The 16,067-nt window shown below is 34.1% G+C and overlaps 1 protein-coding gene and 1 long non-coding RNA gene across 7 annotated transcripts; one reads left to right on the top strand and one right to left on the bottom strand.

The window, feature by feature from the left end:
• Window positions 1–1,335: 1,335 nt before the first annotated feature.
• On the bottom strand, window positions 1,336–5,263 carry LOC130714155 (uncharacterized). 6 transcript variants are annotated; one of them, XR_009011177.1, is made up of 13 exons: window positions 4,859–5,263; window positions 4,702–4,768; window positions 4,520–4,602; window positions 3,810–4,375; window positions 3,625–3,683; window positions 3,488–3,529; window positions 3,237–3,314; window positions 3,055–3,129; window positions 2,914–2,975; window positions 2,707–2,793; window positions 2,083–2,239; window positions 1,815–1,966; window positions 1,336–1,670 (listed from the first exon to the last, which is right to left on the bottom strand). It is a non-coding gene; the product is annotated as an uncharacterized LOC130714155 (long non-coding RNA). The 6 variants fall into 6 exon arrangements; XR_009011174.1 differs by having other exon boundaries at window positions 3,625–4,375; XR_009011178.1 differs by having other exon boundaries at window positions 2,097–2,239; window positions 3,625–4,375.
• Window positions 5,264–9,190: 3,927 nt separating this feature from the next.
• Window positions 9,191–13,843, top strand: LOC130710378 (myosin-binding protein 3). Its single transcript, XM_057559612.1, has 4 exons — window positions 9,191–10,809; window positions 10,923–11,102; window positions 11,199–12,616; window positions 13,227–13,843. Exons 1-3 carry the CDS (start codon window positions 9,426–9,428, stop codon window positions 12,578–12,580), a joined length of 2,946 nt encoding a protein of 981 aa, XP_057415595.1. The 5' UTR covers window positions 9,191–9,425; the 3' UTR covers window positions 12,581–12,616; window positions 13,227–13,843.
• The last annotated feature ends 2,224 nt before the right edge of the window (window positions 13,844–16,067 follow it).

Genomic DNA, 16,067 nt, shown 5'->3' with positions numbered 1-16,067 from the left:
CATATATAAGCTTAAAATAGTCACTGAGTAAATCGTCATATAAGTTTTTTTTTATGATGAACGTGTTTGTTTTTGTCTTGTAAGAGCAAAATTATTAATTTATTTGTGGTTTTCATCATTGTTGACCCATGCAACGGGATAGTATTTTTTATTGATAGCCTGTAATTTTTTAAAATGTATTATTTTTTATGCTTATTAAAATAAAGTTTAAAATAAAAAAATTAAATTAAATTTAGATATAACAAAACATAAAGTTGAAAGTTTTTTTTACGATGAATGTGTTCGATTTTATTTAGAAGCAAAATAGTTATATTTATTTGAGTTTTTTTATTTTTTTTATCTAAATGTTTGCATTATTTAAATTATTTAATATAAAATTTAATAGTTTATTAAGATAAAGTGACATATACAAGCTTAAAATAGTCACTGAGTAAATTGTCATATATATTTTTTCCCCTCACGATAATAAAATTGAGAATAAAACTGGGAATTATGTTTTTCCAAGCACTTTTAATATTGTACAATCCTTTTAAATTTAATTTTGCTTATATTACAACTTAATATTAATTAAATTTTAATTTTTTTTAAGTTTTTTTTAAAACCACGTCATCATCATTTATCCAATCATCATGCCATTTCATCACTCACCGAAGCCCGGAGCTCCGGCTAGGATTGGCTCCATACGTTTTTCATTCGTGAGGACCTTTTGTACAAATATTTTCGGTCAGGGACCTACCTCAGACGGCGACACAAAGACATGGACTAATATGAGGTTTAAGCCTAATTTTGACAATTTATTACTTCTCTAACTCTACCTATACTTCAAATTGTAGGTAATAAATTTTTGTCCTCTAGTGCCTTATAGATGACATAGTAGAAGTTCCCTAAAAAAATATGATTTATATAAAAAAAGGTTTAAAATTAAATTTAATAAATATGTACGGTCAATGTAAAATAATTAACATCCAATTACATTATGCGATCTAGAAAATGCCTAGTGGTATCTCTCATGAGGGAAGCAAATGCCTTGTTATTTACGTGTCTGCCTTTTTTAACCTTATGTTCATAGTTCATACACATGTAAAATTTTAAAGAGTAAGGTTGTGACTAATAAGAAGAGGACATGGGTTCATCTATTTCTATGGGATCCATGATTAACCACGACAATCCCACACAATGACACTATCCCAGATGATAAAATAACATGACAATCATTTGTTCAAAACAGTCATTTGTGTAAATGATATTAATGGAATTAGTACCTAGCATACATAATTTTAAAAATCTTGGCAGGTTCTAAATTCATAATAACAATCATTCAAATTCTGACATAAATTGGCTTAAAGTGTATTTTACTCACCTCTTTAATTGAAATTCTGTAACTGGTAAATAACTATTCAAAACAATTTATTATCCACTTGCATGAGTCTACTAATAGAGTGATCTATACATACACTTTTCATATGGTCAGCAGTCACACACTTAAGCATTCTGCTGCAACGGTTCCTCTCAGTTTAACCGTCATGCTTGCAAAGAGGAGTGTTTACTTGAAGAAGCTTTCACATGAAAGGTCTACCTAACATGTACAGTATTTCATGAGCTAAGATTAAAGAAGGGATTTGATCTTAATGTTCATGTCAAGGAGCCTCAGTTATGTCATCTTTCTTTTTCTGCAGAAGAAAAAATAGAAAGCTTAATCTACTAAAGGTAGGCTTGTAGTAAAAAGCTTAATTGTTTTGCTAGAAATTATATATATGTTCAAACTATGTGTTATAGATGTAGAGAAAAATAAAAGGTGAAAGAAAGTCACTAACCGGGATAGATCACATTCTACCAATTGTGATACTACATATGCATTAACATTCACTATAATTAGCTCCTGGTTTGTGCAGTTTCTAGTCCTCAAATTATGGCCAGTTAAGAGAAATAAGTGATAGACCAAGTATATGAAGAATCCATTCATTCACTGTTCAAAAGAAACGCAACAGCAAGCAAATATTGTATTAATTTGAATTTTAACATGTCCAAGCAAGCAGGTTGGAATCAACAACTCAAATTCCTCAACCCGTTAATGGAGACTACCTCATCTTTCTTACTTTCAGCAGGCTGCAACATATCAGTTATGAACTTCTGACATAATGATTGTTTTCTTCCTGCTGCTGCATTCATCTTCCTGGTGCCTGCTGTTGGCTTCTTGGCAGCAGACTTTCTTCACTCAACAGTTCAAAAAGATATGGACCTGCTCAAATGAGATGTATTTAATAGAACATCCCACAAATTCTTTAAGAGGGCGTTGAGCTCTAGAAAGAAACAACAATTCTAATACGCATCGTTGTGCTAAAAATTCTTGACCGAAACAATTAGTCCTAAGACAAAGGGAAGATGCAAAGCAAATATTTTTTGCACATATGTAACAGATTCTGATTCAGAGTTGCCAACAGGACAACAATTTCAATTTTTTATGATAAGTGTAAAGGATGATGCCATACAATGCATAATGCTGCTTCAATTCTTACTCTCCAAAAAGCTCTGAGTTAGGACATAAAAACTCCATATATTAATTTAATATTTAAAGCAAATATATGGGCAATGGAGCCTTGTGGAAGTTCACAAAAACTTATCCATGTCGTATAACAAATTCTTCTTGGATGATAAAAGGGAAATGAAAAGATTGAATCACACTAAGCAAATTAATTAGTTGGCTACCTTGAGATGCACTACTTTTCTAATGGCTAACAGCAAGCCTGGCATGAGACAGTTGACATCCATGATATCATGCCTTATGGAGTAGATCTATAACAGCAATTGACCTCATATGAGAAGATACACTTTTTAGAAAACAAAGACTCAAAATTTGTTCACGCAGTACATACATCTCATGGATCATAAAAGTTAAGTATTGAAATTTTGTACCTGAGGGAAGCCGTGGAAGGACCAAGCTATGCACACGAATTCAATTTCCCAATATTTGACCCCTTGCCAATTGATTGTAAGAAATATCACAACTATAGACAAAGATAATAAGAATTATGATTAAGGATAAAAGAACTATACCTTACTGTAGCAGTACCACTACAACTCTGCATAATGAGGTGGAGTCCATAGCTGCTGCAGTAGTGCTGAAAGGAGCTGTGACCGGAAACCAATAGGGGAGCAAAGGAAAGAGTATATTCAACAATAGCATATACAATATAAGAGAAACATTGAAATTTAAGAACACAATCGACAAAACTTACGACTGAATTCCTAGCAGAACACAGTTCTACTTCGTCCCCAATTCGTTCCTCTTACACAAAGCTTATGCGACCGAATTCCTAGAAGAACATAGTCGACAAAACAACACATTGTGTAAGAACAAAGTAGTAAAAAAGCAAGGAGAACAAAGAAGGAAAAGGTGAGAAAAATCAATATGTAGCCTTAAAAATAGTCACTTCGAGCAAAGGTGAGCAGTAAAGTGTCAAATAGAGAAGAAAAATAGGCAAATCACCACATCAAGGTATAGGCCAATTTAGAAAGCTCTGCTAGCGTTCTGCAAGACATGTGCTTGTCAACCAACATAATTAAAGAGGCAAATGGAAAGAAAACTATGTAATAACAATAAAAAGCATCAGGTTTATATCAGACCTTCAAAGGCTTGCACATGTCAAGTGCATATATCATTCTTGTTTGACACACCCATGCTTCTAGTCATAATTAGACAACAAAACTATTACATAAAAATCAGTATGTAGCCTTAAAATTAATCACTTTGAGCAATGTGCAACATGCATAAAGTGCCACATAAAGAAGGAAGAAAAGATAAATAACACCTCAGCATGGTCTAGACAAATTTGAGAAACACCGCTATTGACCACTATAATGTTGCCAAATCCAAATTCGAACTCTAAATCATGCTCTTGATAAACGTCCTCGTCATCTCTAAGTCACTGAACATAATAGGAACATCAATACGGATTTCAATTTCAGTAATTAATAGATGACATTCAGCAATGAGAATGAGGAGGCTTGTGACAACATGTTTCACTCCAGAGAAAATCCTAATGCTAATATTTAAAAATTAATAATAAATTAACTGAAAGTGGGGGGAATTGGTTGTCATCCATCTCTTTTCATTTCCAATCAATTAATAGAAGCAAAGTAAGCACATTGGGGCAAGGATAAAGTATCCTTAATAGCAGGGGGGAAATCATAATAAAGAAAAGCAAAGAAACCAAGAATGGTAGGAGTATAGCAGGGTAGCCAAATCTAAATCTCATTAGCAAACATGGATGCTAATATTAAGCCAAAGAAAGAAAGGATTGACAATTCCTTAGGCCAAGGGATCAGCAAGCCTGAATCCAGACCAGCATCAAGGTTGTGTAGAAGCCACCATAATCTAACAAAAATGTCAAACTCAAATCATTCCCACATAATGACAGACAGAGAACAAAACATGCAATGGTATTGGGTGAAAGCAAAAATTAGCAAAACGAAAACAACAAACATGGAAATAGAACATTGGAAGGAAGAATGTCCTGACCAAATCCTGATGATCGAAAGAGCGGCAGACCTATGGAGGTGATGCAAAGCAACACCCTAAATCCCAGATCATTTCACCACCGTCTGCAAGAAGCAAACAACTCCCTTAAAAAAAACAACAATCAGAGACTCACAAAGCTCAGAAGACGAAAGGAAATAACCAAAATTTAAGAAAATGAGAACCTGGGCTGGGAGATGAAGAATCAGGAAAGAGAAGGGAAGGAAGAAGAGTAGATCGCAGCACCACCGCCTGCAAAAAGCAAACAACAATCAGAGATTCACAAAGCCCAGAAGATGAAAAATACAAAACATAACAACTGAAATTTAAGAAAAGGAGAACCTGAGTTTGGAGATGGAAGAATCAGCAAAGAGAAGGGAATGAATAAGAAGGAAAAGGGAATGAAGCGCCACACAACACGAACCCAAAGCCGCAGCAACACCACAACCTACGAACCTCCTCCGAGTCTTCCACGTCGCCTCCTTCACCTCCGCTAAGAGGCTTGGCCTCACCGGTGCTCTCTTCTACCGCTGACGGTGGCCGCTCAACGTCTGTCGCCTCCAATCTCATCCTCCCTCTCTCTCTCTCTCTCTCTCTCTCTCTCTCTCTCGATTTCTCTCTATTTGACGTGGTAGATTTTGGGAACCGTCGAATGGGAAGATGGGAAGGAAAAGGGAAGTGAAACGGAGCACAGCGAGAAACTTGAACGTTCAGACTTCAGAGGGAAACCTTTCTCCATTATGAAAACGGATGAAAATTGAGAAACGCAAACGATTTCTGGAGGATTTCAACGGTATAGATTTGATCTGTAACTAATAATTTATTGTGAATCAATGGCTGAGATTCAATCCAAATGAAATAAAAGACATTTTTACGAAAATATCCATGGTCAAGCTTCATAATCTTTAAAATTATATATTGATTGACATATTTACCCCAAGGTTGCAAAAACTCTTCCTTTATAGAGTTTATAGATAAGTAGAGAAATTTTAAAAAAATAAAAAAATAAAACTTATTACTATTTATTACTTATAAAAAAATATTTATTAATAATTAATATCGAAAAAATAGTTGAAAATTAAAAAAAATGTCTCTATAAGATATTATTATTACTGTATCGAATGTGTATATTATTTGAAAAAAAAATTAATATGATTTTTGATCTATTATATAGAAGTAAAAATAACTTGAGGAAGCATAACAGAGAAAAATAATTATAACAAAAGTTGAATAAATTTAAATTTACTGAATAATATTTTACGATACTAAAATTATAACTTATTATAATTTTTAAGTTAAAATTATTTCAAGTTCAAAAAAAAGTTAAAATTATTTTATTGTTGATAAAAAAGTATAAAAAAATATGTTATTATAACTTATAATAAAACCTTATTACTTGATTTAAAATATTTTAAATTCATTTAAGGATTTTTCAAATTATTAAATTGGTTTTTAAAGATTAGTTATGATTGAAAAATATAATAACATATGAGGACAATAATTGAGTATCAATGTTTACAACCGGATATATGATAAATCAGCACCTCTGCAATTGAAACCACAATAATAAATCTAAAAACAGAGAACCTAAATCAATAAAATATATTACAACAAAAGTTTTTAAAATTTATTTAATACTAATACAAAAGAAATTTAATTACACTGTAATAATTTTTATACTATATTAAAAAAAATAGTGTAAATAAACCCGTGCAACGCACGGGTATTATTTCTAGTAGTACATATTTACAACTTCTTCCTTTAATTTGTTTTTTTAAGTAATAATGCTAATTATACTTCTCTAAACCTCTGCTCTTCTCAGTTCTCCACTAAACAACCCAAAAGTAGAGACAAATAGCAGGACGTTATTTTCATGATATAGCTTAGAACAAGGTTTTAATGGCTATCATTGGAAACAATAGGGCCCAGTTGTATGATTAATGTGCAGGATTAAGCAAAATAATACAACATTCATTAAATGATATCTTATTATTCAAATTTCATTGCGTTGATGCCTTTGTACCCACGCAAGCCGTTTAGATGCAGCCTACAGGGTCCCAATCTGTTTGAGCAATTTGATAATAACAAGTGCAATTCTTGGATTTATTTTCTGAGTGAATTCGCCAAATTTGAAATTTTCAATTAAGCATTATTAGGAGCTATTTAGCCCCTAAATTAGACTATTCGAACAAGGAGTGGACCAATATAGCCTAATCTTTTTTGCATATACTATTCTCAGACACATGGTTTGTTAACTTTATTTTAATCAAATTTCTCGATCATGTCGTGTGCCAAAGTTGAAGGAAAATAACATTTTTTTTTCAGCTGTACTTTGTTTAATGCACTTTAGATTGTTCACAATATTTGATCAGAATTGGGAAAACTTGGGATTGATAGGAGCACTAGGGAGGACTCCAAACATAAACAATGACAGGTTCTGATCCCACATTGTGAATGGTTGATTGTCTTTTGGTCAGAATAAAGAGGAAATTGGGATTGAGAAGCGCAATTGAGGGTTCCCACAAGTAATTAACTTTAATTAAGTTTAGCTTTAAAGTTCCTTCCACGAATCACCCATAAATCATAAACTTGCATCAATTTTTTTTATAGTTTTGGATGTTATTATTGAAGTACAAGGGTAAATAAAGAAATATCAGTAAAAGTAAGGATAAAATCATATGTATATAAGTGAAATGACTCATTCACTCATTATCTTAAAATTTTATGATGGAAGTATGTGGATGTCATCTTAATCTTAATACAATGTGAACGGTGGACTCTTAGTCTTTTACGAGCACATACTCATTGTACTAGTATGGTGTTTCTGTGCGCTAAAGTTTTTTGTATTCAAATAATATTATTGAAGTTTCTTAGATTTCTTTTGAGCTGGCATATTAGTACTGATTAAATTTCATAATGGGAGCCTAATTTAAAGTGATTAGCATTGGTGGATGGGGAGGTATGAGCTCAATTATAACCAGTAGGACCAAATAAAACACTGAAAAACTTATGTGCAGACTTGACTAAAGCAAAAGCAATTTTGGAGGGCCAAAGCACAACATTCACATTGCTAGTTGTAGATTCCTTTCATGAAAAAAGAGATATGAAAATGTAGATATTATTTTGGAAAGTACATATGAATGTGATAGTATGGGAACAATTTTTGAATTGTCATCCCATTATTTTAGAAAACATGGGGAGCCATAGCAATAGGTCGGTGAGGGGCGGTGCATCCCTAACCCAAAAGCCAAATTCATCCTTGTTGGAGCCAACAACTCATATCACTTCATAGGCCTTTGGGGATCACCTAACTAGTGACTCATTTTATTGTTCATCCAACATGGAGATGATTGGAAAAAGACAAAAAATACAGTAAAATTAAAAGAGTTAAATAAATTATTTACAGAAGCAAGCTGATTTTTGCATAGAGCTGAAATTTGGATACACTGCAGCTATATTCTCTGTTGCAAATTCTCAGCCCTTCACAAATCGTTTATATTGATTCATATAAAAAGTTAAATTGGTTAATACTTTTAAACATTTATATTTTGTTGTTGCTAAGTCTGCAGAATGTCCAAAGTATAAAAGTAAAATACAAGCACAAAAATAACTTTTTGCCCTATTATTGTGAATCAGACTTAAATCAGCTAACTACTAATGAATAATACATGTTTAATTCTCCTTAAATTTAGTTTTGGGTTGGAAGAGTTAATCCTACTAGAACGTAAATGTTCCTACTCAAATAGAATTATTCTCGACCCTGTATTAGAAAGAAAAAAAGTTTAGTTAGTAGTACTCTTGATTGATAAAAACTAAAGAAAATACTTTTTCTTTTAATATGTCTTACCAATTGTTGAAGTTATTTATCATCTTTCTGACTTTCTTCCTCCAGGTGTCACCTGAGTATAAACTTGGCACACAACATGCTTGTCAACAAAGTAAAATATATTAAGTTTTAAGCAGCAGTTTTGCAAAACAAGTTTGATTTAATACATGTTGGAAGGAGGGTATATTAATTTAATCATATGAAAACACAAAGTTTCTTAAGAAGCATACCCACATAATGAACTCAAGCATCTGCAGCCGTATAAGGTCCCACTCCCTCTACTTTGGGACTGGTCCACCAGCTCATGTGTGTGGTTTGGTAGGCCATTCCATTTGCTGCCTCAATAGAAAATTTGAAAGTGGAGCTGGCAGGATTATCAAAATAACATTTTTAGCCAATAGCAAAAGAGAATTCTAGACCTTGGAAATAAATAAGTACAAATCCAAACAATTAATCCACATAAAGGGGCAGCCATTACATAAGGAAAGGTTCACATTTTGTATAAAAAATTGCTCAATTTAATAATATTATAGATTTGTGCTAATGAAACTAACATGAAGTGTAGCGTTTTGATTGTTCATTTTATCTCTGAATTGTGAAGTTGAAAATTAAATCTTTGTTCATGATAATGAATCACATTTCATGATCAGCTACTTACCGCTTAGTACAAACACCTGTAACGAGCATCGTGTTGTATACCTAGCCTCAAACAAAATTGAAGTGTTATGTTCATTTTTGTCAAAAATTATGCTTGTTAGTTTTTAATTTTCTCTGACTCAAGAAAATTTCTTTCCCCCTCAGCTCTGTCTTGTTTGGTTTTTCATTCTATTCTATCCAAACCACCTATTTTCTTAGTCTAAATAAAACAACTTTCTCTCTACTTATGTTCTACTCTTTCTTTCTCTCTCTCTCTCTCTCTCACTCATAGACACACCAAAAATACAGTTTTGACATCTTGTCTGAAAACTGTGTCTTCAGAACTTCTTCCCTGTCTCTCCTTCTATACTTTCTTTTGCTCCAATCTGATATTCTTGATAAACCCTTTTTTTTTCTATTGTACATAGCAAAAACAGAGCATCAACAATGGCTGCCAACAAGTTTGCAACCATGTTGCACAGAAACACCAACAAAATCACCCTTGTTCTAGTCTATGCCATCCTTGAATGGATTCTGATCATCCTTCTCCTTATAAATTCTCTGTTTTCTTATCTGATCATAAAGTTTGCTGATTACTTTGGCCTCAAGAGACCCTGCATATGGTGCACCAGAATTGATCACATCATAGAGCCTGGAAAAATCGAAAACTCTTGCAAAGATCTTGTGTGTGAAGCTCATGCTTTTGAGATTTCCAAGCTTGGTTTCTGCTCTGATCATCACAAACTTGCTGAATCAAAGGACATGTGTGAGGATTGCTCATCCTCATCACAGCCAAATTATGTTAAATTGCCTCGGAGTTTTGGTTTCTTTCCATGGATGAAGCAAATTGGGATGATTCATGATGCTGATGATAAGAAAATTGAGAAAGTGGAAGTGGATTTGAAGTGTTCTTGCTGTGGTGTGAACATAGAAAGGAGATTTTGCTCTCCTTGCATTCTTCTCAAGCCTTCTCTGGAGGATTTGGATGATGAAAAAAAGCAGAATTTGATCACAGAAGGTGGGGTTGATGCAGAGATTGAAGATTGTGATCACTTAGATCAGAGAGGATCAGATTTTGTGCTTGATCATCATGAAGAAGAACAGAACACTGAAGAAAACAGGGGAAAAAACAGGGGAAGTCACATGTTGTTTGAGGTTCAACAAGGTTCAGGTAGAAGAGAAGAAGAAGAGGCAGATGAGAGTTGTGCTTGTTCTGTATGTGATGGTGGCATGGAGCTTGTTACTGATGAAATTTACAAGTTTGATTTGGCTGCTGAGAAAGGGAAAGAAACTTTGAAAGATGAAACTTTGAATGTCCTAAAGCTTGAGAATGATGATCATGATGACCAACCTTGTGGGCAGAACCCTTCTCCAGTTGAAAGCACTAATGGGATAAATGTGGAAATTCCACCCAAGCATCTGGATTTTTTCATTCATGGTGATGATTGCCAACTGATTCCTGTTGAATTGGTTGATTCCCCAATCACAGAAAATGGAAATCAAAGTAGATATAATATGGGGGGTGAAGAAGATTTTATTCTGGATTTTGATAAGAGTGCTGAGGCAGAAGCTGAACCAGTTATTGAGAATTGGCATGTTTCTGGGGATACTTTGATAGACTTCTCATCTCATGAGAATAAAGATGTCTTCAAGGCCAATACTGTTGAATCAACTCAATTATGGACAAGAGGGTTACAAGAAGAAGAAAATTTAATGCAGAATTATCAAAATGTGCGATTTTCTCAAACAGCTGAAGACCTGTCTAAGGATGATGATTTTGAAGTAAATGTGGAAAGAAGAGATGCAGAACTGTGTTCCAATGTTTCTCAAGGTTGTAATTATTTTCTTCCCCAACAATTCCACTTGGTTCTTTATTATTGTTCTTTTTCTTGATTTTCTATATGCAAAGATCTAATACTTTTTTTTTCTTTTTTATTCCTGCAGCCTCTGAAGATACATCACAAATGCTGGGTGAGGAATTGGAGGCAGAAGTCTCAATAGGGACTGAAATTCCTGATCAAGTGGATGATGACTACCAAAGCTACGATTTCCTTTCAGATGCGAATCAACGAACTCAAGAAGATTCATCTAGTACAGACAGATTTCATGTCCAAGATGATAGTGGTAAAGACTAGTTTCTTATCCTAAAAACTTTCTGATAACTTGAGCTGAATTTTCCCCCTTTTATTAATGTACAAATTTTGGAACAAATGATTACAGGTCATGACAAAGGACAAGAATTTTTAGAGTTCAATACCATGTCATTTGAATTGAGAATGCCAACAGTAAACAACCACTTGTCATCATCATCTTTGGATGTTAATGAGAATGAGGAGGAAAAAGTTCCTGACACACCCACTTCTTTGGAGAGTCTTCACAGTCTACACAAGAAACTGCTTTTTCTGGATAGAAAAGAATCAGGAACAGAAGATTCATTGGATGGAAGTGTCTTGAGTGATATAGAATGCGGTGAGCTTACAGTTGAGAATTTAAAGTCAGCATTGAAATCTGAAAGGAAGGCTTTAAAGACTCTATATGCAGAACTAGAAGAAGAGAGAAATGCATCTGCTGTAGCAGCAAATCAAACAATGGCAATGATTAACAGGCTTCAGGAAGAGAAAGCAGCAATGCAGATGGAGGCATTGCAGTACCAGAGAATGATGGATGAACAATCTGAGTATGATCAAGAGGCTGTGCAGCTTCTGAATGAGCTTATGATGAAGAGGGAGAAAGAGAAGCAAGAGGTGGAAAAGGAGCTTGAAGTGTATAGAAAAAGGGTTCATGAGTATGAGGTAAGAGAAAAGATGATGATGTCAAGAAGAGATGGTAGCAACAATAGCATGAGAAGCAGAACTTCATCTCCTTCTTGTAGCAATGCTGAAGATAGTGACGAGTTGTCGCTTGATTTGAATCACGAATCGAAGGAAGAAAATGGATCTTATAGCCATCAAGAAAGTAGCAACCAGAACACACCGGTGGATGCGGCCTTATATTTGGAGGAATCATTGGCAAACTTTGAGGAAGAGAGGCTATCAATTCTAGAACAGCTCAAATTACTTGAAGAAAAGCTAGTTATATTGAGTTATGAAGAAGAACATAGCTTTGAATTTGATGATACTAATTCAAATGAACATCTTTGTGAAGAGAATGGGAATGGATATCATCATGACCATGATGATGATCACAAAGGTCATGTAAATGGGTTTGCAAATGGTAATGGAAAGCATCATCAAGGGAGGAAAATCATGGCTGCAAAAGCCAAGAGGCTTCTCCCACTTTTTGATGCAATCAGCACAGAAGAAGAATCAGAAGATGTAGAGTTGAGTGGAGATGAAAAGGAGTTAGATTTTCCCCATTTGCAAAATGGTTCAGCAGAAAAGGTTCATTTGGATAAGGAAAGGCTTGGTTTAGAAGAGGAGGTGAATCATGTTTATGAGAGACTACAGCTTCTGGAGGCAGATAGAGAGTTTCTAAAGCACTGTGTCAGCTCCTTGAGAAAAGGGGACAAAGGGTTGGATCTTCTCCAAGAAATTTTGCAACATCTTCGTGATCTGAGGAATGTGGAACTCAGAGTTAAGAACATGGAAGATCTTGCAGTATAAGAAGTCTATGCTCTACCTGTACCTGAGAGATGATAGGTAAAATGCTGATCTTGCTGTATTAGAAATGATATTCTCTTAGCTTAACTTCATTTTTGGTCCCTTAGTTTATGATTTTGGTCCCTATAGTTTTTTCGAGCTAATGAAGTCTCTCTACTTATAAAACTAAGCAAGTTTGGGCATTCTCTCAATGTTCATATGCAGAAAATCATTAAATCTTTATTTTATTTTCAGAAGAGTTTACACATGAATTCGAATATACGACACAATTTTATTTTGATAAATATCGAAGGATTTGTAGGATATGTGATTAGGGTTTAAAGGGATGGAAAATTGGGCTTTTTTTATTTTTGATTGAAATGTAATATTTGAATTAGTGTGTTTTGATGGTAATAATTCCTGAGTATTAAATTGATTCAATTTGTGAATATTTGTCTTAGAAAATGAGAATTTTGAGTGTTTGAAGTAGAATAATAATGATAGAGAGACTTGATTTACAACAATTAAAAAGTTAATAGTGTAAATGTGCTTAAAAAAATTAAGTGACTAAAATAACATATAATCTAAACTAGGGAAACCAAAAGTGCATGTTCTGATCTTTTTAAACTGGGATATCATTATGCATTTACTGAGGTCTTCCTAAATGCAGATTTGTTATATTGGAATTGATCTACAAGCTACAAATCAAGCATCCATGAGCACCACTACAGGGCTCTACACATGCACATGACAGCAATGCATCACTTCAATTTTAACAAAGAGTAAGTGGAAAATCCCTAATGGAGAGGGGAGAGTCCTTGTTTGATACAATGGTGGACAGCAAAACTGAAGTCTACCTTTTATCTTGTTTCTTTTTTTCATTTTCTTGCTTGTTTTGTCCAAGCAAGCCCAAATTTTTGTGGGTTGTGTCCATCATCACCTTTGTGGAAAAAGGAGGATGATGAGTGTATGTGTGTGTAGGCTAGTGAGATGAAGCCAACCTGGCTTGCAAAGCTGGACAGAGAAAGAGATCCAAAAAAGATTCCAGTGCCAGGTACATAACATTAGTTTATTAGACAGACAGAATTAGGGCCACTAGTTTTGTCATCTCTTTCATTCTTTTTTTTTTCCTAAGGGTAAAGATTGAGGTAAGTAGCCTCTTTCTTCATCTTCTTTTGCATTATTGCATCCTATGAGGTTTGTTTCTTTCTGAGGGGAAAAAGGTGAGTCACTTGTATACTACATGTATTCATTTGTAATTAATATAAAAAAGTGAGTGTTTGTTTATACTGCTTGGAATTAACTTGGTTATTGTTATTTTTTAAAGCTTTTGACCAAAATGGATTCCATGGAGTTGGGAATCCTTACATTCATGCTGTCACATAATCTGAGTCAGACAATTTAAATTTTAAGATATGTTTACTGTTCAATTTCGATGAAACATATGAGCCAATTGATTTTAATCATACAGTCTAAATATCATGACTGCGTGAATTTAGTGTATCTCTAGCTCAGGTTACCCAAATCCTGCTTTGGACTGAGATATATGTTCAAAATCAATTAAAAATAAGAAGCAAAAACTGCTTTTTCAATTGATTGTGCTTTAAGCAAAATGCAGCGTGAAAGAAATACAAGTAAACTAAAAGAATTATTAATATACTGCACTGAAAGCAATAGGGCAGCTCATAGATATTACTGAAAAAGACATAAGTCTATTGATAAAGTTATGACAGTCACAAATTCTTACAGAAGTATTAATAGCAGCTAGATAATAGTTGCCACCAAAGCAAAAAACATCCTCAAATGTATACTGGATCAATCACCTGCCACCTTCCAGGCTTGCTGTATTGAAGATATTTAAGATTCTGATTCAAATATTCAGAAGAAATTAGTTTCTAATGCTTGAGAATTCATAATACACAGCACTCATGATTTCTTCTTATTGATGCTGTTAATTAATAGGCTTAATTGCACTTTTGGTCCCCAAACTTTGGCCTTCCTGTGAAAATCGTCCCCAAACTTCAAAATTAGCAAAAAACATCCCTAACGTTTACACCCGTTTGCAAAATTGGTTTTCCGTCCAACTTCCGTCCAAAATCTAACAGATTGCTGACGTGGTATTATTTAATAATATTTTAATTTAAAAAAAATTAATAATTTAATTAAGAAATATATTTTTTTATTTTTAGGACTAGTGACGGAGATAATCGGTCACAATTTTTTATTTGCATGTGCATTCCCGTCCCTAAGCATCCGCACCTTTTGTTTCTTCTTCTTTTCTTTACTTTTCTTCCCTAAATTTCATCTCCTTTCTTCTCCATCCTCTCTTCTTCTTCACCACCCCCAACCCCAACAACCACCACCATCAATAGACTCCATTACCAAGCCTTCCTTCGCCATCTTCAACGTTCATCTTCTTCGTTTCATTTCCTGTTTGAGATCTGGGTCTGTGTTCTTTAATTTTCTGGATTATGGGTTTTCGATGTGGGCTGGGGTTGAGGTTCTGGGTTATTCTGGGTTTATGGTTCTGGAAGATGATAATAAAAAAATGGCAGTACAAAAGTTCGATTAAGTTGCTGGGTTCTTCGATTTCAGATCTGGGTTTTTTGGGGTTCAGATCTGGATTTTTGGGATTCAGATATGAGTTTTTTTTATTCATATCCCTGAAGTTCTGGGTTATTCTTTGATTCAGATTTTTGGGATTCCAATATAAGCTCTTGCAAACATGAAAGATCATGCCCCTGAAGTTTAACGAAGCAGGAATTATCATTAGAAATTTCAAATCATTACATGGCCCATTCATCTATTTCACTGTAATTTACGTGTTTTTGTAATCAAAGAATAGGCAACATAGAAACATATGAAGCATATCTGTTTATACACTCTACACTCATCAAAGAATAGGCCACATGTGAAACATATTTGGGTTTCTTAATTAGATTAGGCTTAATTTTGTTAATTTTCCTAACATTTTCATCACCTTCATCCTCAAAATTTGGTGGTGTTGGGTGAGGGGGTTGGCGGTCGTGGTGCTGCAGGGAGGGGGGTTTGATGAAGATGAACAATAATTGATGAAAATGGAGACGGGAAGATTTTAATTTTAGTAGTTATAAATTTGCTGGGTTTGTATTGATGAAGATGGAGAAAGTGAGGAATGAGGAGAGGAAAAGGAGTGGTGGTTATAGAGTGGGGGACTAAAAATGCAACTGATTAAATGTTATTTAATTAAAAAAAAAAATTCAGTTAAAATTAATTTAGAAATGCCACGTCAGCAATCTGTTAGATTTTGGACGGAAAACCAATTTTGCAACCGGGTGTAAACGTTAGGGATGTTTTTTTGCTAATTTTGAAGTTTGGGGACGATTTTCGCAGAAAGGCTAAAGTTGGGGGACCAAAAGTGCAATTAAGCCTAATTAATATAATTAGTTAATGTTGGGGAAAATTCTGGTGCTAATATTGAAGTTCTGAAGAGAATATTCCTTTCTTTTGGTGATCCTAGAGAGACTTAGGT

The sequence above is a fragment of the Lotus japonicus genome, chromosome 4, assembly GCF_012489685.1.
Source record: "Lotus japonicus ecotype B-129 chromosome 4, LjGifu_v1.2".
In the NCBI taxonomy this organism is placed as follows: Eukaryota; Viridiplantae; Streptophyta; class Magnoliopsida; order Fabales; family Fabaceae; genus Lotus; species Lotus japonicus.
The sequence above is the reverse complement of the archived record's forward strand: the minus strand, read 5'-3'. Positions and strand labels throughout refer to the sequence as shown.

Coding starts and splice junctions, on each gene's coding strand:
- LOC130710378 (XM_057559612.1), top strand. CDS start 9,426: ATGGCTGCCAACAAGTTTGCAACCATGTTGCACAGAAACACCAACAAA. Junction 10,810..10,922: donor GTGTTCCAATGTTTCTCAAG/GTTGTAATTATT, acceptor TTATTCCTGCAG/CCTCTGAAGATACATCACAA. Junction 11,103..11,198: donor TCATGTCCAAGATGATAGTG/GTAAAGACTAGT, acceptor AAATGATTACAG/GTCATGACAAAGGACAAGAA.